General features: G+C 52.8%; 2 protein-coding genes across 10 annotated transcripts in view; both read right to left on the bottom strand.

The window, feature by feature from the left end:
• Positions 1–14,795, bottom strand: part of SLC8A2 (solute carrier family 8 member A2) — a 28,470-nt gene extending 13,675 nt beyond the window's left edge. For 2 of the 8 annotated variants that reach the window (XM_074316187.2, XM_019752601.3), the window contains exons 1-4: positions 14,628–14,750; positions 9,615–10,305; positions 8,465–8,569; positions 4,571–5,235 (exon numbers count right to left, since the gene is read on the bottom strand). In XM_074316187.2, coding sequence (XP_074172288.1) covers positions 4,571–5,235; positions 8,465–8,569; positions 9,615–10,289 — 1,445 coding nt within the window. In that variant the 5' untranslated portion in view covers positions 10,290–10,305; positions 14,628–14,750. Of the gene's footprint in view, positions 1–4,570; positions 5,236–8,464; positions 8,570–9,614; positions 10,306–14,346; positions 14,417–14,627 lie in introns of all 8 variants that reach the window. The other 6 variants (XM_019752599.3, XM_074316189.2, XM_019752598.3 and 3 more) reach the window with 5 other exon arrangements.
• Positions 14,796–16,940: 2,145 nt separating this feature from the next.
• KPTN (kaptin, actin binding protein) lies at positions 16,941–24,115 on the bottom strand. Of its 2 annotated transcripts, XM_019752596.3 has the most exons (12): positions 23,841–24,115; positions 23,408–23,490; positions 23,200–23,284; positions 23,054–23,108; positions 21,832–21,907; positions 21,664–21,737; positions 21,350–21,459; positions 21,196–21,273; positions 20,382–20,457; positions 19,496–19,631; positions 19,256–19,417; positions 16,941–17,363 (listed from the first exon to the last, which is right to left on the bottom strand). In XM_019752596.3, exons 1-12 carry the CDS (start codon positions 24,061–24,063, stop codon positions 17,235–17,237), a joined length of 1,287 nt encoding a protein of 428 aa, XP_019608155.3. In that variant the 5' UTR covers positions 24,064–24,115; the 3' UTR covers positions 16,941–17,234. The 2 variants fall into 2 exon arrangements, with proteins under 2 accessions (XP_019608155.3, XP_074172291.2); XM_074316190.2 differs by lacking the exon at positions 23,408–23,490 and having other exon boundaries at positions 23,841–24,105.
• Positions 24,116–24,966: the final 851 nt, after the last annotated feature.

Here is a 24,966-nt window from a genome sequence, read left to right as displayed (position 1 = left end):
ATGCGGGTGGACAGGCATACAGATAATACCGAGGGTGAATCCGGATGGTCTTCCGGGGCGGGGAGGGGACGCAGAAGGGGTACAACACAGTTGGTCCCTCCCACTGTGGAACCCATGAGGATTAGGAGGGCCAGCATTATACAGATAATGATAAAGGTGAGATCAGGCCAGGCTTTCTGGGGGAGGCTTTAGTGGGTAGGAGTTCTCCAGGCAGCGGGAATAGCACATGCAAAGTCCCAGGGTGGAGAGAGAGCCTGGAGTGTTCCACAGCCGCACGTATCAAACCTTAATGTGCCCATGAATCCTCTGGGGGATCTTGTTAAAACGTGGATTCTGGTTCAGTATCTCCCGGTTTCAAGACTGCAATTCTAACTGGCTGGTACACGGCCCACACTTGGAGAAGAAGTGAGGTGGGGCCCAGAACTAACCTTGTCACACTTCTGATAAACCCTTCTGTTTTCCCAGTACCCCCAAAAGAAAGACCGCCCTCTAACTTGGCATCATTCATTCATTCAACAAACATTCCCTGAGCACCTCCTCAGTGCCTTGTGCTGGGCAATGCTGGAAACACAGCGGTGAACAGGCTCTGTCCTCCCAGGGTTTACAGTCCTATGGCAGAGCCATAACACAGTGACAATTACATTTAATGATTTAATTACAGTTGATTCTTTCAAATATTTATTGAGCACCTGCTGTGTGCCAGGCACTGTTCTTAGTGTTGGGGAAATAGCAGTAAAACCCGATCAGAGAAAAATTCTTGCCCTGGTGGAGCTTCTGTTCTAGTGCAGGAGATGAATAAGAAACATCATGTCAGGTGGTGATGGTGCCATGGTGAAAAACAGAGGAAGAAGGTTGAGAGTAAGGAGAAAGTGTTGTATTAGGGTGGTCAGGGAAAGCTTTTCTGAGGAGTGATGTCTGAGCAGAGACCTGAGGGAGAGAGCCATGTGGAGGATATCTGGGGAAGACAGTTCCTGGTAAAGGGACCAGCCAGTGCAAATGTCCTGAGGTGGGGATGGGCTTGGAGTGTTTGAGGAACAGCAGAGAGGCCAGTGTGGCTGCAGCAGAGGGAGCAAGGGGTGAGGGTGGGAGACAGTGTCACAGAAGGAACAGGAGCAGATGTCATGGGCTTTGGTGGGCCATGGTGAGGACTTCGGGGTTTAATCCAAGTGAGACGGGAACCATGGAGAGGCCTCGGAGCAAAGGAGGTACATGAGCTGGTTTAGGTTTAAAGGAGCGTCACTTGTGTAAGTCTCTGAAGCACACACAAGATGCTGTATACATCAAAGTGGCTCTGGGATGTTAATGCATCTCGAAAATCTGTAATTCCCCCTCCCAGCTATTCTCACCATGCACATCAGGGGCTCAGCACCGGTTCTGAAATGTGCTATATGATCGATCAGTGTTCACTGTCATTACTGTTATTACTTTCATAAGAAAGGAGTCCTGGGCTGCAGTTCTCCAAGAGGAGCCCAGCCCTGTGGGAGGGCAGAGGGACACCAAGGTTCTGGCATAGAGATAGAACCGGATGGCAAGACCTGGAGTAGACGGATAAAGGGCTCCCTGTTGTTGTAGCCGGCTGTCCTTGGGGACGCTGTCCATAGTGGCTAAAGCACCCAGCTGGGCGGGCCAAGTTGTTCCAAGCCTGGCTCAGCCGCCATGCCAGCTGTATGATCTTGGGCAGTTAGCATTCTGCAGCCCTCTGAGCCTCAGTTTCCTCATCTGTAAAATGGAACTAATAATAGTGTCTACTTCATGTGTCATAAGGATCAAGTTAATCAAGTCAACAAAAGTTAGCTAGTGATATTTGCACATTAATATTAGCATCTTAGAATCCTAAAGTTATGGGATGTTAGAAGTGTAAACTTAAGGGGTAGAATGTGGGGATTTTAGCACCATCTTTCCCAAACGGTTAAAGTGGACATCACCAGGAAGGGGACAAGCAGGCGCCACATGCCTCCTATGCACCAAAGAGACAGCGTCATGTCCATGGATTCCTGCCCAAAGTGCATCGCCTGAATCTAATCACAAGGAAATATCAGACAAACCCAAATTGAGACTTTTTCTAGTAACTGGCCTATCATCTTCAAAAGTGCCGGGGTCACAAAAGTCATGGAAAGGCTGAAGGATTGATCCAGACCAAAGGAGACTAAAGACACATGACAACCAAACGCATCCTGTGGTTCTGGGGTGGATGGGAAGAGAGGGAGGGAGTGAAAACATGGCCATAAGGGATGTCACAGGGGCAACGGGAAATGCAAACATGGACTGTAGATTGGGTCATATTATTGATTCAGTATTAAGTTTCCTGAGTGTGATCATTGTGATTATGTAGAAGAATGTCATTATTCGTAGCAGATGCACACTCAGGTGTTTGTGGGTGAAGGGTCATGCTGTCTGCAACTCTCACGTACTGCAATAATTATTAATAATATGTATTAAAGCAAGAGAGTGAGTGCAATTAGGACAAAATGGAAACAGTTCATGATTTGGGTGAGGTTATATGCGGGTTTGCCAAACTGCTTTTGTAGCCCTTCTGTAGGTGTGAAATTTTTCAAAATAAAAGTTGGAGAGAAAAAGAACATGGGGATTTTAGAAACTAGGTATCAGAATCATTGAAGGCTAGATTCATAAGACTCATGCTCCAACATGTACAAAATCTGAGAAGTTGACAATCTTAGAACTATCAAATCAGAGACGGGTGCAGATTAGAATATCAAAATGTGGCAATTCTGGATTCTTAGAAATTTAGACCCTTAGCTTGTTAGGATTACAGGGGCTTTACATTTCAGAATCTTGGGGGGAAAAAAAGAATCTTGGAACAACTGTTGTTTGGGAGCCTCAGAGATCACATTTAACTTGGAGAAACAGGCCCACAGGCTCACCCTACCCATGTGATACCTGTGGGTAAATTTTAAAAAGGCTTCCCTTCTTCAAGACACTTTATTTCCATGAATCAGGAAACTGTCATAATAGACATTCAAGTCTATAATGTCCACTATGTGAGCAGAGCTTCTTTAGATGTGGTGCTTTTATGCAGTGCACAACCTCAACAACTGTATGACAGTTCTGCCTGCCCAGACTGAGGCAGGAACTTGCCCAAGGAACAGGGTCCAGGACTAAGCCTGGACTGGGACCCAGGTGTCCCCCAGACCTGGTGCTAACCTGCCTTGATAAGTGATACCCGGACTGTGAATGTCAACTGGGATGGGGACAGCTCCTGCTGTTCAAGGTGTCAAATGGGCTATGGAGGGTCTTTGCTGAAGCACTGTGGTAGAACTCAAGATCTGTGAAGCACAGACCACAGCCCCAGAAAGAGAAGAGTCAAGGTATTTGGGACTGGCTGCTTCATAATGACAGAACCAAAGATCAGTTTGGTTCAGCCTCAGCTTTACTCCAGGGAGAGGATGAAAGGGGTGTGGCAGATGACTTAGCAGGTGGAACCCATGAAATGCTCAGCCACCAACACTGTCTCTCACATCCTCTGCTTTATTGTTCTTCACAGTTCTTACCACTCCCTGACATTTTTATGTATTTGGTGTATATTTCCTAAGGTTTTCCCATGAGAACGTTGTCTCCAGTTAGGCAGGGACTTTCTGTGTTTCATTCACTTCTAGTCTCCACTGCCCGTTTCTGACACACAGTGGGCATATGGTGAGTGTTAGTATTATAGGACACTGATGGGGAACTCATACACCAGTTCACAAACTACACTGTAAAGCTCTGAGTCTTGAAAGTGTGGTATGGACAGGAGAACTACAAATAGGTAAAGAATTTTTGGGGCCACATGAGGACAGAGCGGTTAACTATCTTGTTTACTGTGCTATGTTGAGCCCCTAAAAATAGCATGTGGCACATAGGAGGTGCCCAGTAGGAATTGCTGAACGAGGGAAGCTCATAGGTCTGCTCAAAAAGGGGTGAGGAGAGGGACTGGGGCAGTGAGACACTGTAGGTGCAAAGGGTGGGTTGCTTTACAGTGGAGCCGAAGAGCTGGGGACAATTTGGGCACCATCTCTCTCCTCTTATCCTACTTAGTGCTCCCCACATAGCACTTACATCATCTGCTGTTTTTACATGTTTAATAGTTTTCAGCCATATTGTAACCAGAGGGTAGGGATATTAGCTGTCTTGTTCACCACGGTATACCCCTGGCATACAGTAGGTGCTCAATATACACTTTTACTTTAGTAATTGTGTGTGTGTGTGTGGGGGTACTTGTTCTACCAGGTAATGATACATATAACGGAGCTATCATATGTACAGTGTGGTGGCAAGCCCAAGAACCCACAAATAATGAACATGGGAGGGGCAGCTTGTGGACAATGGACAGCCATGCTGTCTTGTCCAACAGTGTGCCAAATGCCTAGAACAGTGGCTGGTACAAAGCAGGCTCCCAAGAGTGAGTGAGGCAGTGAATGAATGAATGAATGAATGAATGAATGAGCACTGCAGGTTTGTCCATAGCAGGGTATGGATAGGCGCCAGCGGTAGCCAGGAGATCCATGAACCTGGAGGCTGCTGGACGGAGAACCTATGACCTGTGAATAGCCAGCCCTCCCCGCCAGGGACCCACCTGTACTCATAGTCGGAGCCGGCCTTGGCGGAGCCGTCCTCCGTGCGGTAGTCCACGTAGAAGGTGCTGTTGCCTTCGCCGCCTTGGCAGGTGACAGACAGCAGCACGGAGCCACAGTTCTCCAGGCAGTGGTAGAGGCTGGGCTCGAAGAAGATGCGGCTGGCGCCATCGTCCTCGTCCTCGCCGGGGCCGTCCGCTGGGGAGGCCCGGCGCGAGGCATCCACCGCGTGTCGCCGCAGCACGTTGCCCGCGCCAGTCATCAGCCGCGTGGCCTGGATGCGGTAGAAAGCGCGGCTCTTCTGCTGGTGCAGCAGAGCGTAGTAGTTGGCGATGCCCACCAGCTGCTCCAGGTCCTTCTCAGGATGCTTCTGCTTCAGGTCCTTGAGGATCTGGATGACCTCGCGGCGGCTGGCGTCCAGCTCGCGGGCCTCGGCGGGGCCGGGGCCCAGGCCGCCCACCTCTCCCGGCGCCTCGGCTCCCACGAACGTGCCGTCCAGCTCGATGCTCTTGGGGGGATCGCCCTCGGCGCCGATGATGATACCGCTGCGTGGGTCGGTGCGGTAGCGCTTGTACACGTACTTGTAGAACAGCAGCCGCTTGTCGGCCATCCAGGCGAACACCACGCACACCGGGAAGAAGACCAGGGTCAGCAGCGCCTCCCACACCTGCGGGCAGCCGCGCGGGGGTCAGGACCGCCGCGCCGCCAGGGGGCGCGCTCGCAGCCGCCCGCCCGCCCGCCCGCCGGCTCTCAGCAGCTCTGTCTCCCCATGTCTGGGTCCCCATCCTCAGCCAGCACTTCTTGTCCCTGTCCCGCATCTCTTCCCATCTCGGTTTTCTGTCTCTGCCCCCTTCTTTCTTTCTTGTTTCTGTTCATCTCTGCCTCTCCCCATTTCTCTCTGTCTCCTTTCCCCTATCTCTCTCCCTGTTTTTGTCTCGCTCTTTGGCCCTTGCCTCTGTTCATCCCTGTCTCTGGCCCCATCTCTCTCCCTGTCTAGGTCGTTATCTCTGCCCTTGCCTCTGTCTCATTCTCTGTGTCAGTTTTTTGTTGTTATTGTTAATCTTTCCTCCTCTCGTCACTCTTCCCTTCTTGTTGCCTCTTGTTGACTCGTCTCCATGTCCTTTTATATATTTTGTAGATACCTATCTCTTTCCCTTGTGAGATTCTTCCAAGTTTCTCTCTTTTTTTCAGCATCCCCCCCCCCCCACCTCGCCTGTCTCTCCTGGTCTCATTCATCCACCTTTTCTCGCGCTGAGAACGGTGTCCAGCCGCCCAAGTACCCGCAGCCCAGACATCCTCAGTCACCACCAAGAGACAGCACCCCTGCACTTGCAGTCCCAGCCCCTGTCCAGGGGCAGATCCTGTATCTTCCTGCCTCTCTGTCCATCTTCTTTTCTCCCTGCTCCATTCCCGTCCCCTCACCCAACCTGGGACGCCTCCACTTCTCCAAACCCCACTCATCATCCGGGGTCTGCGCTGTGCCCACTCCTTCCTAAACTCCCTCCATTCCCCACGACCAGGGACACAGCCCTGGCCAGACTCTCCTTCCTTGGCATTTGGCCCTTAGGGACTATGATTCTAAAAGAGGCACAGATTTGGTTCCTCTCACAGCCTCATAAAAGGAGTTCCCATGTCCACATTCTGCCTCCCTAGAGGCACAAGGCAATGCTGAGTTCAGATCCTCATTCTAGAAGAGGGATGCCTGGCCCAGCCTCTTGCCTATAAAGTGGGGACATCCCCAAGACAATGAGTTATGTACCTCTAGCATGCTGCATTGTCCTTTCCCGACACATGGAAAATACTCAAATCGTGAAATTACTGTTACCATTATTGTTATTATTATGACTTGCGCTGTTATCTTGGGCTCATTGAGGCCCGGGATTCAGTCTGCCCACCGACTGGCAGAGGTCTGGGCACGTACAGGAAACACCCACCAGTACTTGACAGTTCCTTTTGAAAATATTCATGTAAAGACTCAAATCTTACCTTTCTTGTTAAAGATAAGGAAGAAAAGATTAAACAGTATTTACAATCAGATGGCCCCAGAGGTATCTTAAAAATGAGACTAGTAGGAAAAATATCTTTTAAGATCCAATTGCCACATCCCCTAGTCGCTGTGTTTACTGATGGCTCAGAGAAAATGCAGGACTTGGAAGTAGTAAAACCACACAAAAACCACCAGGCAGACTTGTGAAAAGAAGCAGAACTTTCTGCACAAGCTGTAAAATGAACTCTTGCCTTGTGTTCACTGAATTCGCCACTGTGTATATTGCGGGGGATTCTCTCTTAATCAGAAGACAATCTCAAATCCCAAAGACTGGCTTTCATCCCTGCAGGTAAATAAAAGGTGATTCTGGCAGGTTCACATCTTCTAGGGCACCCACTGAGAAGGGGCACGTGGACTTGCCTTCTTTGGAAAGGCAGCGAGACACCTTCAGGTCTCAGAGGACAGAAACGCCCCCATGAGGGGGTGTCAGAAATCTAGAGTTGTTTATGAGTTGTCATCACAATTGGGGAGGGGCATATGGTCCCAGCCTGGTGACACCCAGTGACTCATGGGACAGCCCCACACAATACAGAATTGTCCCAAGTCCTGCCTGACTTCAGAACCTCTCACTGGATAGTCACGTCAGTGAAAACTCTGCTTATAATAATTGGAGCCTAGAACTCAACTCTATCTTCTGTATATATGAAGTATTTTCCTGTATGCTTTAATATATGCTGAATATGCTCATTTTTAACCTCATGGCTACCCGGTCGTCTGCCTGACTCCTTGTAGGAAACGGTCTCTGATCTTTTTCTTCCTTTTAAACCCAAACTTGTTCACTCGACATAGGTGCTGGCATCTGTCTCGTCATGACTTTTAATGTTGTCATGTCAAAGCACTTACATGTGGAAATGCAGTTTGTTCTATTAGAGATTCCTTTCCTTCATATCACAGTCCATGGATTATACTGACTTTGGGAAGCCACCAACGTAGGCAAATGCATTAACGGGAGAACAGCTCACATTCACTCTGTTCCAGGCTCGCTGTGCTAAGCCCTTCCACATGTGGGAATTCAGCTGATCCTCACTCAGCCCTCTGAAGTCACTACTATGATGACCCCCAGATTACAGGTGGGGAAACTGAGGCACAGAGTGGGTAAGGAACTTGCCCAAGGCCACACAGCTAAAAGAAGCAGAGGTGGGATTTGAACCTAGGGCCCTGGCTCTAGAGTTCACACGCCAAACTTGGAGACTAGAGTTTATCTAAGAATTTCACATCATCAAAGTAAAGGGGATGTAACAAAATATTTGTTATAAAAAGGGAGCATTGGGCATGCAGGTTCAAGAACCATTGGTCTAGTCCAACCCCTTCCATGTTTCAAATGTGAAAACTGAGGCCCAGAAAGGTTATGGGCTTTGCCTGAGATCACACAGCACTTCCAGAGAAAATCCAGAGCCAGATAAACTTCTCACTGCCCCAATTCACTGCATCTGGGTGTCACCTTTATCCCATGCCAGTTCCTTCAATTCTTTCACAAGACTGTCCTGTAATGCTGGTTCCTCTGTTAATCCCAAAAGGATCTTCCATGGCTACTTCTTCTACCTTCTGTTCCCTCTGAGCCAGCTACTGCTCTGGGGGAATCTCTCCTCCACCCCACTTGTCACCCATGGTGTCTCAAATTCTTTTCACAGTTTTGGTGTAAATCCTTGTCAAAGACCATTTGAAAAACCTAAGTCAGGAGGTCAGCCTTTTTAATAGCGCCTGGACACTGTGTGTGACACATCACTCTGTACATCTCCCCACGGCAGGCAGCCGGGGAAACTCAGCCTCACAGTCCCGGATCAATCATAGCAACTGTCTTTCTCCCTCTCTCATTCCCCATCTTTTGGTGTCACCATCTCCCTCTTACTTGCTGTGCTTTCTGATCCCTCAGTTCAGCCTTGATACCGTCTTCAAGAATTGTTATGCCTCTACCTTCATATCCTTCTTGGAAAAAAACTATAACTGGCAACACCTGATGGATATAAATGAATAGATTACACGTGTGTGAAGGAATACTGGGTAGCCTCAAATAAATTATGCATATGTGCGAATGAATTAGGCAGGCCTATACATAAATTATGCAAATATAGGCAGCAGTCATGGAATTGTGGGAAATAAAGTAGACAAATGTTTTAAAGGAAGACTAGGCAGTATACTGGTGACGACACTGGACAAATGAGAAGCAAATGAGTATGTGAATATGGGTGTAAATTATGCAGCTGTGGGTCTCAATTTTGTCTCACTATTGGAATAAATTATGCAAAGTGGTCCTTGCTGTGGACTGGGCTTATACTTATGCCAGATTGGATGTGAGTATAAATTACAATGAAGTGGCATAAATTATCCTAACATCAGAAATCAAATATGAATAATGAATGAATGGTGCAAACCACGACTGCATATCTGGTAAATACAGAGTTAGATTACGCAGATGTGGGCATGTATCTGTGCCTGTCCCTGGATAAATTATGCAAATTGCACCAAGTTACCCAAATCAATTAACACTGTCAGAAAGCACAAGGCTGGATTATGCAACTGGAGCATGAATTGTGCAAATGGGAATGTCTTATTGTGAAAGCGAGAATAAATTATGCAAAAGACAGGGAGTGCAGGAAAACGTGAACACACCTAGCAAATACCTGGCTAGACTGCACTGCAGTATGCATTACACAGATCGCAGGACTCTGTTAGCACATCGAACTCCCTGGTGAGAGGTAAAAGGTGCCCCTTCTGGATGGGTACACTGCAAATGGCACCCCTTTCTGGGTAGATGAGTCCTTTCCAGGCCTGTAGCGCTATCCAGACATGGTCTGGGAGCACCCACTGGACTCCAGCCACACCTTGCCCTCTCCACCCCCTTGTGCAATGCCTGACCTGCACAACCACCCCTGGTGGCCCTCTCAGATGTGAGCATGCGTTTCTGCTGATACATGAATCCACTCTCCCAGCCCGGGGAGCCATCCCTATGGATGGTGCAGACACATGTACCAAGGAGGAGTCCATGGGTCCTTGCTCACCTGGACCACTCCCGGGGAAAAGACGGCAAGGATGAGATAAAGCCAGACGTAGGCGAAGATACTCCAGGAGGCAGTGACAAAGAAAACTCTCAGGTGCTTGATCTTGCGGCTCTCGCCGGCGGGGATGACGTAGACGCACACAGCAATGACCACGAACATGTTGAAGGCAGCGCTGCCTACGATGGTGCCCGGGCCTAGCTCGCCGGCCTGGAAGTTGTGGCCGCACACTTCGATGACAGACAGCAGGATCTCGGGCGCTGAGGAGCCCAGGGCCATGAGCGTGAGGTTGGACACGGTCTCATTCCAGATGCGGACCGTGCCCACGCTGGTCTCACCGTTGGCCTTGGTGATGGTGATCTCCTTCTCCTTTGATGTGATGACCTCGATGGACGCCATGAAGCGGTCGGCGATGATGGACACGCCCAGGAACATGTACACCATGGCCACAAAGTAGACCACTGCCCTCGCCGCCTTGTCACCCAGCGATGGGTCGTCGGGCTCCCAGACGGGCAGCAGGACCCCCGGCTGGCAGCGGTTGGAGCCCTGGCAGGCTTCTGTGCTGGTATCACTGTCATTGGCCAGGGGAGGTGGCAGAGACGGGGTTGGGGTGGCTGCCCCCGAGCATGGGGGAGCCCCCAGGAGGAGCACGAACCCCACCAAGGCCAGGGGAGCCATGGAGGGTGGTGGGGTCCTGTGAGAAAGGAGGAGGAAGTCTGGGTGAGGGGAGCACACCCCTCCCTGACACACAGAAGTCAAGGCTTGCTGGAGGTGGAGAATGGGGGGGGGAGCTGCTGAGGACCAATACACAGAGGATGGAGACTGAGGGAAATACAGAGAGACAGAGATACAAAGGAACAGGGACACAAAGAAATACAGAGAGTGCCAGACAGAGACCGAGGGAGAAAGATAAAGACAGATGCTCAGCAGATGGAAGTGTCAATGGGCCTAACCACTTCGGGAAACTACTATTGAACATCATGCAAGCTAAGACTCAGCAGTTCTGTTCCCCGGCATGTACCCAAGAGAAATAGGTCATGTTTCTGCCAAAATACACACAGAAGAGTGTTCACAGCGCCTTTATGTACATTAGCTCCCATCTTGAAACAACCAGAGGCCCATCAGCAGTAAAACAGAGAAGCAGGGTGTGGAGTAGGGTTACGCTGTGGAATATTATACAGCACCAAAACAGGGAGTGGGCTACTGATACACCCAGCCACACAGACGAATCTCACAGACATGCAATGGATGCAGCTGGGCACAAAGGAACACAGATTGAATAATTCAGTGGGTGAGGCAAGGGGCCGGAGGTGATTCCTTAGGTGATTCGAATGGTTTCCAACTTGGTCCTCGGAGGGACCCTGCTCAGGATTCGGGCTGTGGTGGGTGCTGAGGTGTCTGTCTCTCTGTCTGCCTCAGGTGGAGATGGGGAGGGGCTGTAAGAGGCTCTCCTCTCATTCACATCGTTCCCTGCAATGGTGGCAGGTGTCTCTCTCGAGTACCCCTGGGTCTCTGTGAGGTGTACAGTTCCTTAGCAGCTGTGACATACGAGCCTTGTGTTGGGCTCTTTGTCCTGTTTGTGGGTGTGGGGTCTCTACTGTTTCAACACTTCTCTTCCGGCCTCTGGTCCTCGGTTTGAGTGGTTATTTCTGTGTCTTGTCTAGATTTCCTTTAAAAACGCAAAGCAGTTCACAGCCCCCCTCTGCTCAAAACCCTCCATGGCTCCCTTCTCACTCAGAATTCCAAAATCCTCTGCCGGGCTCATGAGGTCTTGTACGATCTCCCCCCCCCCCCCCCCAGTTCCCTCTCTGGCCTCATCTCTCTCACCTTGCTCACTCACCCTCAGCCACCTACCTCCTCTCTGGTCCTCAGACACAGCAGACAAGTTCTTGCCTCAGGGACTTTGCATCTGCTATTCCCCCCTTCCTTCGACACTCTTCCCCACATATCCACTCCCTCTCCTCCTTCAGGTCTCCATTTAGATGTCACCTTCCCTGACCACTCTATTCAAAATGACACCAGCCCCCTTTGGGGAATCCCTAGCCATTTCACAGATGAGAGGACCAAGGCTCAGAGCGGTTAAATAACTTGCCCAAAGTCCCCCAGCACCAACACTTTGACTCCAAGAGTGGCCCTGAGTGGCCTCACTTGCAGCTCCTCTGTCTCACCCCTGCGTTGCCATGGTAACCTAGTAGCCTATTTAAAAGAAAAGAACCACCTGAGAGAGAAGGGGAGGAGTCCTTGAAGCCTCTGTCAGCCCTGACCCCTCTCCTGGCCACCAGTCTCAGTTCTCCCAATACCTTCATTTCTGTCTGAAAATAGCTCTTCTCAGATTCTAACCCACAGCCCGCTCCCAATACACACACCCACCTACTCACACGTACTCACGGGCTGGGAGCTGGCCCCTCCGGGAGAGGGAGGCAGAATGTTGGCAGAACTTCCCTGAGAAGGAGTGTGTGTGTGTGTGTGTGTGTGTGTGTGTGTGTGTGTGTAGGCAGGGGAAAGGGGTGATTCTTAAAGGGCCACCGCACAATTAGCCCCCATCAGCAAGGTCCCTAATGATATGTCTAATTAGCAGCCCCCTAATTAGCAATGACTTAGCCATAATTACAAACCCACCAGGATCCAAAGCAAAGACTCAGGCTCTTCTCCCTCCCCCCTCCCTGGCTTTCAGGAGAAACAAGGGCCACCTGGGAGTCAAGCATTCATCTGAAGCATCTACCTCCCTCTCTCACAGAAGGGCCATGGCCTGGGAAGTCCACCCTCAAGTCTAACACCTGCCCCTCCTGCTGTAGTCCTCAAGGGAGACCAGGGTCAACTGATGGGTATTATGCTTGCCCTCCTTGCCCAGGGGCTGGGCAAAGTAGCCGGGTTCAATTCCTTTTCCTCAAAAACTTGGCTTCCTCTCACTGAGGCCGTAGGGGAGGAGGGGTCAGAGAAAGAAAGCACTAGATAGATATTTTTGAAATGAACAATCAAGAAGTCTGAGCCCTGTTGCTGGGGACAGCCGGGTTCGCTCTGCTCGAGGCTCCTGTCTCCGCCTCTCTCTGTCCACCAGCAGCCCTGAAACCTAACCTGGGTTTAGAATCCAGGGGCAAAAGGATCAGGTTGAGGCCAGGGTGGGACCTAGGGAGGGCAGATGGCTCGCTCCGTCTCCCAGGGCCACCTCCCCCCCCCATTCTGGGCTGGTGGCCAGCTGGGTCAGTAATGATCACCCCAGTTCCGCCTCACATGCCTCTCGGGACCTCGGAGACCTCATCCAGAGAGTGGGACTGCAAGCTTAAGGGGGGGTACAGCCTGGCATGCCCGGTGGGACTCCTTCCCTCATGTCCCTCACACTGATGATAGAGGCAGCGGTTCCTGACTGTACTTGAGGCGGGGGGTGGGGCAGGGTTTGGCTATTGCCCCTCGGAGGAATGTGCGAGGTGGGGAAAAACGTGAAATGTGGGCTTCTAAACATGCACACTTACTGCTCCAGGGTGAGCCACACAATGTCCCAGCCTGGGGATCACACACAGACACACACACACACAGAGTCTCAGAGCTCAAGGCTATGATCCATCGATGGATAAACTGAAGTCCAAAGGGGGAAAAAACTTGGCCAAATCACGCAGCTTCAAGTCAGGGGCAGGGCAGCGATGGAAACTCAGCGTGTGGGAACGCTAACCTGGCGCTCCTTTTAACCCATCTGGAGCCCCACGTGGGCACCTGAGGACTCACCCCACCACAGCGTGGGCTGCAGGCTCTGGCTCACACCTCTCCCCTTGTCACTCACTCTCGCCCACCTTCTCTGGGGCCCCCTTCCCTCCAGGAAAGAAGAGGATGTATTGGTCAGGGATGTCTAGACTAAGAAGGGCTCTCTCGGAACCCCCAAGGGGAGGTGGAGAAGCTTTTGATGCATCCCCGCTGAGCGACAGGTCTGAAGCTGGTACACCACGGGAAGGATGGAGGTGAGACTGCAGGAGCCAGTGGCCTGGCCTCACCCAGTACCGAGTGCTGTGCCTGGCGTAGGAAAGGTGCTCAGTAATTGTAGAAAGGATTAAGGAGTCATGAACGGACCAGCAGCGAGAGGTGTGGAAGTTAGACTGCAGGATACACTGGTCCATTGTATAGGAAGAGGAATGGGGAGGTCAGACTGAAGAAAGGACTGCTTCGATCTCCGCTACAAAGGGTACTGGTTAGACTACAAGAAGGACTGGCTTCAGAAGGCCAGAAACAAGGCGGGGGTGGGTGGGACAGGCCTTCTGGGGAGCCCACTCCACAGGGTGGATCTGCTTCCTCCAGGTTTCCCCCAGCCAGGGGCGGAGGCAAAGGTGTGTAGGAGGAGAGCGAACGGCCTACCAGGGAGAGGAAGAGAAGAGGAAAGAGAGAGAGAGAAACATAGACCAGATACCTAGAGACAGAGATGGAAACGAGGGAGAGAGAGGGGAAGGGACAGGGAGGGGAGAAGAAGACACACTCGGAGATGTGGAGAGACGGGGAGACAGACACAGAGATGGCGAGAAAGAAAAGCAGAGAAACCAAGGACTTGGAGACAGAGGGCTGGAAAGACAATGAACGGACCCAGGCACAGAGAGATACAGAGACGGGAGTGAGAGACTGAGAGAGACAGGGAAAAGCACTCACAGAGACTCCGCAGGACAGAGACCCCTGAAAGATGTGCAAATACAGAAAGACGAGACCCAGACACAGGAAGTCGGGGGCGGAGGTAGAGAACGCGAGAGTGGGGGCTTACCCAGACGGGGTGGGGTGTTCTTGCCCCCTCAGTGCCCAGGTGGCACCCCTTCTCCAGCCCGCCAGGCTCCCTGGAACGCAGGAGAGGCTGAAGGTGTTGGCTGCTGGTGGCGCCCCCACCCCACCAAAGGGTCTGGTGTCCCCATCCGGGATATGCAGCCCCCCACCCGCCATAAATGAGTTCAGGGAAAAGCGGCTCCTGCCTCCTTAAATGGCCCCCCTCTACCCGCCTGGTGTAACACTGCCCTTCCCTCACGCCCCCCCTAAGTGGGGGTCTCTTACCTGCAGCTACAGCGTGGAAAATGTCCCCCCAGCACTGGGCTGGTGGTGGTGGGCGACTCAGGGGGGGGGGAGAGAGAGAGAGAGAGAGAGAGAGAGAGAGAGAGAGAGAGAGAGAGAGAGAGGGAGAGAGAGAGAGACACGGATAGAAGCTGGAGACTGAGAGGGAGAACCGGGAGAGGGGAGGGAGAGGGGATAGAGGGAGGAGAGGAGGAGGGGGGAGGGACACGGGGGAGGGGGAGCTGGCAAGAGAGGGAGGAGGAGGGACCGGAGAAGAGAGGGGAGGAGGAAGAGGCGGGGAGAGGGGAGGCGGGTGCGGGAAGCGGGGGAGGTTTGGGGAGGGGCCTGGAGAGGGGAGGGGCGACAGGAGGTAGCCCAAGCCTCCCACCCACCTTCGGGGTTCAGCACCACAGGCAGGGACAGCGGCGTGTGTGTGTGTGTGTGCGTGTGTGTGTGTGTGTGTGTTAGAAGGTGTGGGGGGTCATTCAGAAGCAACCTCCGCCCTCACCCCCAGCACACAGTTTCTGATCCATATAAGGGCCAAAGACTCAAAAAAGCTACAAATAGTTACAGGCTTACTGAGGGGAGGGCAAGAATGTTTAGCCAGTCAGATCCAAATTCACAGGCTGTGCCTGCAGACATAACCTCACAAAGCCAGCCAGAAACAACCACAAAGGCACCCATTAATAATAACAGTTGCCATTCATACACAGTCCTTTCCAAGTGCCAGACATTGTTATAAATTTTTATAAGCGCTTGATACATATTCACACCCTGTGATGTGAGGTAGACATCATCAGCCCATTTTACAGGTGAAAACTGAGGCACAGAGTGGTTAAAGTGTAGCTTCAGACTCTACACCCTTAACCACCACACTGCACACTGTCCCAGACCAAGGAGCTGGCAAAAAGTCAGGAAGTGAACTACAAAGGATGGGGCGGGAGGCCAGGGCTCCTGAAGAGAAACTCATGAGTCTTGAAGTGGACATAACACATGCCCGCACACACGTCCATGCACACACTCCCTTTCCCCGGTGTGCACACTGCAGACTCACACCATCACTGACTAAACGCACCCTGATTCCCACGCCTCCCAGGACGGGAAGTGATGTTGCACTCCACCTCAGAGGATGGGCAGTGGGAGGAAGGAGGCCCTGCTCAGGCCGCTGGTCCCTGCCACTGCCCGTCCTGGCTGCTGGGAGAGGAGAGGACCTGCTCCCTGCCATTTCCCACACTTAGGCCTGGGTTCTGGGAGATGGGATGAGACAGGGTGGCCAAGAATTGGTGGGCTACCTCCTAAAAACCCACTGTGAACTGGCAGCTTGGCTTTCATTGTCAGCGCAGGTGGTCAGACTGATGGGTGAACTTCCATGGCAGGTGAATGGCCAGAATGACCTCTCCCTCAGGAAGCAGGAGTCCCACCCAACCCCGACCTGGGGGAGGAAGGAACCCACCCTCCCCACCAGCCAGACCCCGCTCAAGAATTGCTCTCCAACCCTCCTGACCCGGATTCTATTCCTGGCCTGCGGTGGGTGAGGGCAGTTCTTCAGTCATCCCAGCCCTCCACGGGTCCCTGGGATGCAGGCCTCGGACTCCTTCTCCTGGTGCAATAGAAGGGGCCACAGGCAGGGGCGAGTCAAGTCACAGCCATGGGCGAGGGAAGTCAGCTTTGTCTCCAGCCCCTTGGTAATTAGGTCTAAGCTAGTCCTTTCCAGCATGGCATATTCTGCGTCCACTCTGCCCTGGTCTCATCTCAGCACTCCCCAACTGAAATCTAACCGCAGTCACATTGTGCTGGGGTCTAACCTTGGCCCTTGGCACAAGATCTCAACCCAGTAACTTTTGTTAGGGTTCAACGTCAACAAAGAGGTCTGGAGGTCATAGGGGTCTAGCTTCAGACCCTCTGCTGCAATTTGACCACAGCTTTCCCACAGCAGCCCTTTCCACCCGCGTCCTTTCCTCTGAGGTCCAATTTCCTTTTCTTCCCACTGGTAACTAACCTCAGATCCAGAGTCTTCCCCTGGGATCTCACTGCAGCCCTCCCTACAGGTCTAACCTCAGTCCTCTCCCTTATATTCTAGTCTTTTCCATGATGGTTTCACATCAGCCTTTCTGCTACAGCCTAACCTCATTTCTTTCCTCAGAGGTCAACACTGATTTCACCTGAGTCCAGCCTTTGGGTCTAACCATGTGTATCTCTCCCCTGATGCCCCTCCCTTCATTCTTCTGGGCAAGGCCAGCACCCAACACAGAGCCTGGCACACAGCCAGGCTCTCATCAAATGCTTGCCGAACAAAAGAATGGAGACAACAGGAAGTTCGGTTCCTCTGGATGTATAAATAATCGGTGGCGGGCCAACTCTCATCGGGAGCAGAAGGGGGTTTGGGTGAGACCATCCCCTTTTCAAATGGGGACACTGAGGCACAGAGGAGTGTGTTAGGTCACAGGGCATGTTGGGGGGGAACCAAAGCAGGAACTCCCAGCCCCACCACGCTGGGGGACCTGGCGAGGTCATCTCCTCCGTTAGGATGCTTCCTCCTCCAGGAGAGGTTGGAGGTGAGAACACTGATGAACTTCTCCCAGGCCTGGGGTGGGCAGCTGGGGGGTTTGCTCAGGAGGCTGGGGTCTCAGCACACGCTGGGCCCACCCTGTCCTCCAGCCTTTGTGGCTGATGTCTCTTCTGCTCCACTTGATGACGAAGCCGTGTCAGGACCAGCTCTGAGGCCTGGATCAGGCTGTGCTGTGGGAATGAGAGGAGGGCGGAGCTGAGAGAGCTGGAGGGGTGCAGCTTAGGTCACGCTGGACGGTCTGGACCTACACCACCTGAAAAGCCGGGAGCTCGGCTGCAGCGGGAAGTCAGACAGCAGACTAGCGTGTGGGGTGGGAATGGGTCTCTGTGACAGGGTGAAGGTTAGACCCAGGGGGATGGCCTTCAGTGAATTTCCAGTGGGAAGAACAAAGCCTGGAGCCGTATGTACAGGTCCGAGGTTAGAACTCAGTGGAAGGGATGGGATGGAATGGATCAAAATATGAGAGTGCGCTATATGAGTGCGCTATATGGGAGTGCGCTATATGAGTGCGCTAGAGAGGCTGAGGTTAGACTACAGTGAGGGGAGACAAGGTGAGACTCTGGCAGAAAAGGACAGGCCAATAAGACAGAGGAGAAGCAAACCAAAGTGGAAAAGACGGGGAGATATCCCCACATGAAGGACTGAGTTAGACTCTGGTTGGAGGATCTGAGGTTAGACCCTAACAGAAGGGGCAGAGGTGATCACAGTGAAATGACTTGAAATAAATCATGAGGGATGAGAGGATGGTAAAAGGGAAGTCCTTTCCCCCACAGGTGGATCACAGCCTCTTCCACTGTGGTCTAACTTCAGCGCTTTCTACTGGGATCGAACCTATATCCTTTCCATTAGGGTCTAACCTCATTCTGTTTTATTCAGGTCTAACCTTTGGTCCATCCACTGTGGTTCAACCTCAGACTTTTCCGCTGGGGTCCAACCCCTATCTTTTCTCCTGAGGTCCAATCTAGGCCATTCTATTAAGGAACGGACTGTAGGAAAAGCCTAAGCAAAGACTGCAGAGGAGGCAGGAAGGTTACACTCCAGTAGGAAGAACCCAGGTGAGACCACAGGGGAAAGGAATCTAGAGTCAGACCAGAGGAAAAAAGAAGCAAATACCGTATTAGAAAACAAAGGTACACTATGGCCTGAGGGGTGAGGGCTGGGCCATGGGGGAAAGGTCAGAGGTCAGACTATGTCGGTGGAGGTTAAACAGCAGTGGAGGTTCCAGGTTGGACCCTAGACCACAGGAAAGGTTGGCTATGAGACCATAACAGGGGTAATGGCAGTCAGGCTGCTGTGGGAGGGTCAGAGGTCAGCGTATAGCAGAAGGCTGGACAGTAGACCACAGATCAAGGGCTTGACCACAATAGAAAGGTCAGAGGTTAGACCAAAGTGAAAGGGTTCAAGGTTAGACTACAGCCGAAAGCTAGAGACTGGCTGTGGGAGGAGGGCTGGAGGTTGCACAGCAAAGGAAGGGAACGAAGTGTGACTTGGAAGTCAGAAACTCAGTAGCCAGTTGGAGGTTAGACCACAGACAGAGTGAAGCCGGGTCACACGTGTGGAGGAGAGGGTGAGTGCCATAAGAAGGACAAGTCACCCCCTGACACGGAGGCAAAGGTTAGACTGTGGTGGAAGGACCGAGGTGAGATCACGGGGGCAGATCCCAGCTAGGCCACTGGGAAGGGACGGAATTAGACAAAGCATAGGAACGAATGACCGAAGTTAGGGAGGCCGAGGGGCGGCTGGGGGTGACAGATGTCAGATCACAATCCCCTTCACCAGGCAGGAGCCCCCCCCTCCAGCTGTGAGTTCTCCCAGCTGTCTCTTCTCCTGGGACGTCCCTGGCCAACAGGAACCGCCTCCCAGAAAGAGGTTACCACCTCCCCCAGGAGGGTGTCTGCAGCCAACCCCCTTGTCTGGAGGTGGGAGGCTCAGGCCGTGGAGCTCCTGAGGCCCGACTTCCCCTGAACGCCCTCTCCCTTACCCATTCCCCGAGAACATGCCCCCAATAAGGCAGGTGTGCAAACCCCCCTCTCGGGCCCTGTGTGGAGGGGACCAAGGCTACCTGCAGGATGTGCACGCCCTTCAGGGAGACCACCGCGAGCTCCTGCAGCCCGTCCCCGGTCAGGTCCACGTGAGCCATGGCCAGCAGCGGGCTGGGGAAGCTCCTGTGCCACAGCAGGCGGAACCCGGCCTCCCGGCCGCAGTACTTGTAACAGAGCAGCTCCTGCAGGGGGCGAGGGGCCGGGGTCACACTGGGCGAGCGCGGGCAGCAGAGGAGACAGGCCCCCCTCTCAGGTCTCACCTGTCCGTAGGTGGCCACCAGGACTTCTGGCCGCCCATCCAAATCCACATCGGTGACCAGACCACAGAGGACGCTGTCGAACTGGTCGCTGCCAGGCAGGATAAGCTGGTCCTCAAGGCCCCGGCGCAGCAGGTCCCTGAGGGTCCCCACATGGTGGGGAGACTGAGGTCAGACCGCAGTGCCGCCACCCTTGGTGCCAGGCCCTGGGCTGGGCGCCCACACTGCTCCCCTCCGCAGGCCTCCCTCGTCTCCCGTCTGGATACCTTTCTATCCACCACGGTTCCCTTTCACTCGGACTGTCAACCTGCTACTCCCCAGGCTGCATCCCACACGCCCCCTGCAGGTGGGACCATCTCCATCCCAAATGGAAACCCACATGGTTCCCTTGGGGGTCTAGACACCCATGCCCCATCTGGACACCTGCACGGAGCCTGGAGAGCTTGGTCCCCGAGGGGACATCCTCACGGCCCACCAGGTATGACAGAGCTGGCTCACCAGAGCTGCCTGGGAAATTTTCAGGACTTCTGTAAGCCGGCTGGCATCATGTCAGTGGCGTGAAATCCGCCATGGTGGGAGTAATTACCCCACAGAAATTGGCAAATGCTACAAGTCAGGGTTTTCTCATGGATGGAGGCAGCTGTTATATGTGTGCCAGCACGCTTTGTCCCCCTCCTCCAGGGGAGTGGACAGCTTGGTTCCCATCCTCAGGCCTCTACACATCCCTACAGGTTCTACACTTACACACTCGTACCCCCTCCCTGGGATGGAAACACACCTGTACCTGGCCAGCCCTGAACCTCACCCGAAGAAACTTTCTGCTGAGAACAAGGTTAGACCACAGTGCAAAGGCATAAGCTTAGACCGCGCCCATGGGCCGGGCCCTCACCGGTACACCACTGCTGGCTCCAACATGCTGGCCACCAGCACGCTGTACTCTTCCCTTGGTGGCCTGTCCTCGGTCTCTGGAAAAGGAACATGAATGGGGGGTAGGTCTGAGGGGATAGGTTCCAGGCTCCTCCTCATCCCTCCCCCCCTCAGTGAGAGGAACGTAGGTTGGACCTCAACCTCAGGAGAAACACCTGAGGTTGTGCTACAGGGGAAGATTGGAGGTTAGACTAAGAGGAAAGGATTGAAGTCGGATACCAGGAGAAGCAATAGGTGTTCGGTGACAGTTTAAAAAGTCTGAGGTTAGACCACCATAGTGGGCGTATCAGGGAATAAACCACAGTGGGGAGAATCGGAGTGAAGCTTAGTCTGAGACGGAAGACAAACTGCAGAGGTCAGGCCAAGGGTGATGCCCATGACGGACAGACCACAGTAAGAGGGACAGAATGACAAGTGGGGGAAAGGTGAGACCCTGAGTGGTGGGACAGCATGAGTCCTCAAGAAAAGCCTGGGGTTAGAACGCAGCAAGAGACAGAGTGAAGAGGCCAGAGATGGGGTCAGAGGACGTCACAGTGTGAGGGGTGGAGGCTAGACCACCAAGGGAAAGGCAGAAGTTCAACGCCAGGTCTAAGATCACAGGGCAAGGAGCTGGAAGTGAAATTTGAGGGTGTGGAGAGGAGGGAAGGGGCACACTGCAAATCCAGAGCTGGGGGGGGCACTTGGGAGGGATGCATGGGGAGCTGGACACGTTGGGGGGAGTACAAATATATGGGGGGAGCCGAGCCTACAGAGTTGCCCCAATGTCCAGAGCTCACCCTCGGGGGCTGAGAGGCTGAACACGATCACTCGGGAGATGGGGCCGTCCTGCAGGATTGTCCACATCTGCAAAATCTCTGTGTGGAGGGCGAGGATTCAGGGCCTGCCCCAGCCCTCACCCTCATCCCACCCTGGCCCCGCCCCTGCCATCACCTCGACTCTGTTGGTCCACATGGGCGACACGGACATAGCCACTCTGACAGCCAAGAGCTGAGAGTCGCCGAGATGTGCCAGGGAGGTTGTGGACGTCAAGCCAGAGGACGCTGGTGGGTGGGAGGGCAGACGGAGGGGCCGGAGAGCCATCACTGGGTCCCTGCCCCATATCTCCACCTCCCCAGGAATGTCCACCCCGGCCCTGTAGTGCTGGGGCCCTGCTGCTGCCTGATTTCTCTGAGGTAATCCCCACTGCCCAATTTCACTGAGGCTGCCTGCCCCGGTCCCGGCTGGCCGCTTTCAGGGGCTCCTACCTACTGGTCAGGTTCGTGAGCTCTGGGAAGAGGTTTTCCACGGGCTGTTCCTCAAACTGATGCAGCCCCTCGTTCTGGGGAAACCAAGACCCGCCCCCCACTTGGAATCAGAGGCCAACACATGGCAACCCCAGCAGGGCTCTGCCCACCATGCCTCCCCCGCCTCACCTCCTTGTAGAGATGAATGGCTGGGTCATTCCCACTCAGGAGAAACACGGTCTCCAGTTGATTACCGACCTGGACCCTGAAAGCAGAGAACCCCAGTGTGGCAGAACCTGAGTGTGGTAGAGTCCAAAGCCCTCCTGCAAAAATCTTTGCCTGCAAGAACCCTAACATTCTGGGATGCAGCCACCAAATCCAGGACTCGAATCTCAGGATGCAGAATTGTATGTAGAAAATGAGCATGCTAGGACCTTCGTTTCTAGAGCCCTCATGTGCTAGAATGTTTATTCTGGATGTGGATTCAGGAATGGAACACAGAGCTCTAGAATGGGCCGCAGAACCTCAGAACACTGGAACCTCTTCAATCTAGAACCCCAGTGTTCTAGAAGTTCTTTTTTCCATCTCCTTTGAAATACTAGAACTTTCAGAAATTGCCACCAAGGATATCAGACTCAGAATGGAACACTCAAATCCTAGAACGCAGAACATTGGTTTCTAGAACGCTCACCTGCTAGGCCAGGTTGGCAAACTACGACCCACAGGCCAAATCCAAACCACCACTGTTTTTATCAAGTTTATTAGAACATAGCCACACCCATTCATTTACAGTGTCAATGGATGCCTTCTTACTACGATGGCAGATTTAAGTGGTTGTGACAGAGACTGAGCCTCAAAAGTCTAATATTTACCATCTGGGCCTTTACAGAAAAAGTGTCAATGCCTATGCTGGACCCCTGGTGTTCTAGAATGGAATCCAGAGCTCTACAATGAAATTTTCATACTCTGGGTTTCTAGAACTTCAGTATTCTAGATGGTCTGTATTGTAGCTCCTTGAAATCTGAGAATGTTAGGACTTTATCATGACAGAATCTCAGTATCATCAAAGTGTAGAACTTTCAAATCTTGGAATCTCAGAGCTTCCAACTCTAGAAAACAGCATTTCTGGCTCTTGGAATGTCTGAATCTAGAACACGAGAACCTGAGAATTCTATATGTATAGAACATAGGTGCTCAACGGACTCAGATTATCTAGTTTGGGGACAACAAAATGGAAGCCCGTCAGCCAAGTCTGGTCCATGGCCGCCTTAAACGTAAGATGATCTAAAAAAAACAAAATGAGAATCTGATTGTCCATGGACAGGTTTGTGGTCTCCTTTGCTACCCCCCCCCACCCTGGAGGTGTACACAATACACACCCTCATTTGTACCACACCTGCGCCTTACTTACTCTGCATGGCACAGCTGGAAAGGAGTGAACTGGAGCTCCAGGTTCAGGCAGCTCTCTGTAAGGTGAGCACAGGCAGATGGGCACAGGGGACGTCACGGGCCCCCCTCCCACCCTCCCATCTGTCCTTCCCTCCAGGCCACACTTACGGGCAATGGAGTCAAGGTTGTATTCTGAGCCAGGCTCGTAGTCACAGTAAATGTTAAGGAAGGGGCTGCCTTTGTCCCCTGAATCCTGGGGGAGGAAACTGGCCTCAGGCGAGAGTAGGGATGGCAAGAGGGATTTGGGTCAGACTCAGTGGGATCTACCATGTGTGGAAGGAGGTGGGAATAGATAGGTGGAGGAGGCTCTGGGTACCTTGATGAATGTGATCCCCACAACCAGACCCCGCTTTGGGGGCGACTTGTTGAAGGTGTCGATGGAGACAATCTCGGCATCCACTGGGAGGGGTAGTTCAAAGTTCGAGTTTCAGGCAGACTTGAGACCACAAGGCCCCCCAATCACGGTGACCCTTGACCTCTAGACCTCAGTAACCTCTGACCACAATTATGACCCCTGGGTCTGAATGAGTCCTGATCACCATCACTACGGTAGAAGGAATCCTGAACCCTAATCACCTCCAGGCCCCTAGTATCCCTGCCCTCTGACCCCAGTGCTTCTTCATTATCAGCTTTGATCCCCTTCAACCACCCTGACCCCATTCTCCCATCATGGTGATCCGCCTCAGACAGAACCTCAGAAGCCTACGCTACACCCCTTTCCGGCCCCCCAACCCCAGAGCGCCACGCACCGGGAATGTAATTGAACTGCAGCTCCTTGGCCACCGGCCGGATTTTCTGTCGGAGGTCTTGGTAGCGGAAGCCCAGCACCTTGCCTTTAAGGGTGGCGGCCAACAGCTCCCCGCGACCGCCCGCGCCGCCTGCCAGCCCGTACACATTGCTCTGGGACGAGAAGCGCGTGAAGCTGTCCTCGCGCAGCGGGCAAGGCTGTACGGCCACGGTCTCATCCCCCATCACGCACCTCAACCATTCACCCTGCAGCGCCCGCCCTGCCCCACCCACCGCTCCCGAAGCGACCTGGCCCGCCCGCTGCCTTCCCGCCCGGCGCGCAGACTGATGACATAAGGAGGCTGCCGTCGCTGCCCTTTACCAAGATGGCCGCCAGCTGGGCCGGTCGGGCTTCCCTCGACATTTTGCCCCAACGTTCTCGGGCGCCGTGTGGAAAGTAGAAGAACCACCACCGTCACATTTAATATGGCCCTTATGTACCGGGAACTCTTGTGCTTTCCATTGACCAATTTATTGAAAACTCACAAGGAGGCTGAGGTAGTTTTACGGATGAAGGAATTGCACAGAGAGGTAACAACATCACACACCTAGTAAGCAGCAGTCAGAATTAAAACCCAAACAAAATAGCTCCATAGTGTAATCACATCACCGTTAAAATGGTGAAATGCATTCTTCTTACCCCAAAGAAAAAAGACTTGTCCTGGCAGGTAACCTTTCTTGAGTGACGACTTTGCACCAGTCGTGTTGGCCCTGATTATCCCATTGAATTCCCTCACAACCACCCTGATATCGTTACCCCGCACTCACTTACTCAATATTTATTGGGCACTTACTATGTGCCCGGGCATCCTTTACAAATTTACCTCATAACCCTTACAACCCTGCAAAGAAGTTGTTATCCCGATACATAGAGGATGACATTGTGACTCAGGGAGAGTAAGGCCCTTGACCAATATGCTAGAAAGTGGACGACAGGATGTTAACCAGGTATTTGTTCCGGGGTCTTCAGAAGTTCCTGTTTTGTCCCCAGAAGGGCTTCAGGGACTTGGGGACTCTGTGACCTCCTCCCTCCATGCAGAAACACACACACACTGCAAGATCCATGAAGGCAGTAGCTGGATCTTCCTT

The sequence above is a fragment of the Rhinolophus sinicus genome, chromosome 8 (genome assembly GCF_057876585.1).
Source record: "Rhinolophus sinicus isolate RSI-liver-muscle chromosome 8, RSI-T2T, whole genome shotgun sequence".
In the NCBI taxonomy this organism is placed as follows: domain Eukaryota; kingdom Metazoa; phylum Chordata; class Mammalia; order Chiroptera; family Rhinolophidae; genus Rhinolophus; species Rhinolophus sinicus.
This window is presented reverse-complemented; position numbering and strand designations above follow the sequence as displayed.

Coding starts and splice junctions, on each gene's coding strand:
- KPTN (XM_019752596.3), bottom strand. CDS start 24,063: ATGGGGGATGAGACCGTGGCCGTACAGCCTTGCCCGCTGCGCGAGGAC. Junction 23,491..23,840: donor GCAGTTCAATTACATTCCCG/GTGCGTGGCGCT, acceptor TACCCCTCCCAG/TGGATGCCGAGATTGTCTCC. Junction 21,460..21,663: donor CTCACGAACCTGACCAGTAG/GTAGGAGCCCCT, acceptor CCCACCCACCAG/CGTCCTCTGGCTTGACGTCC.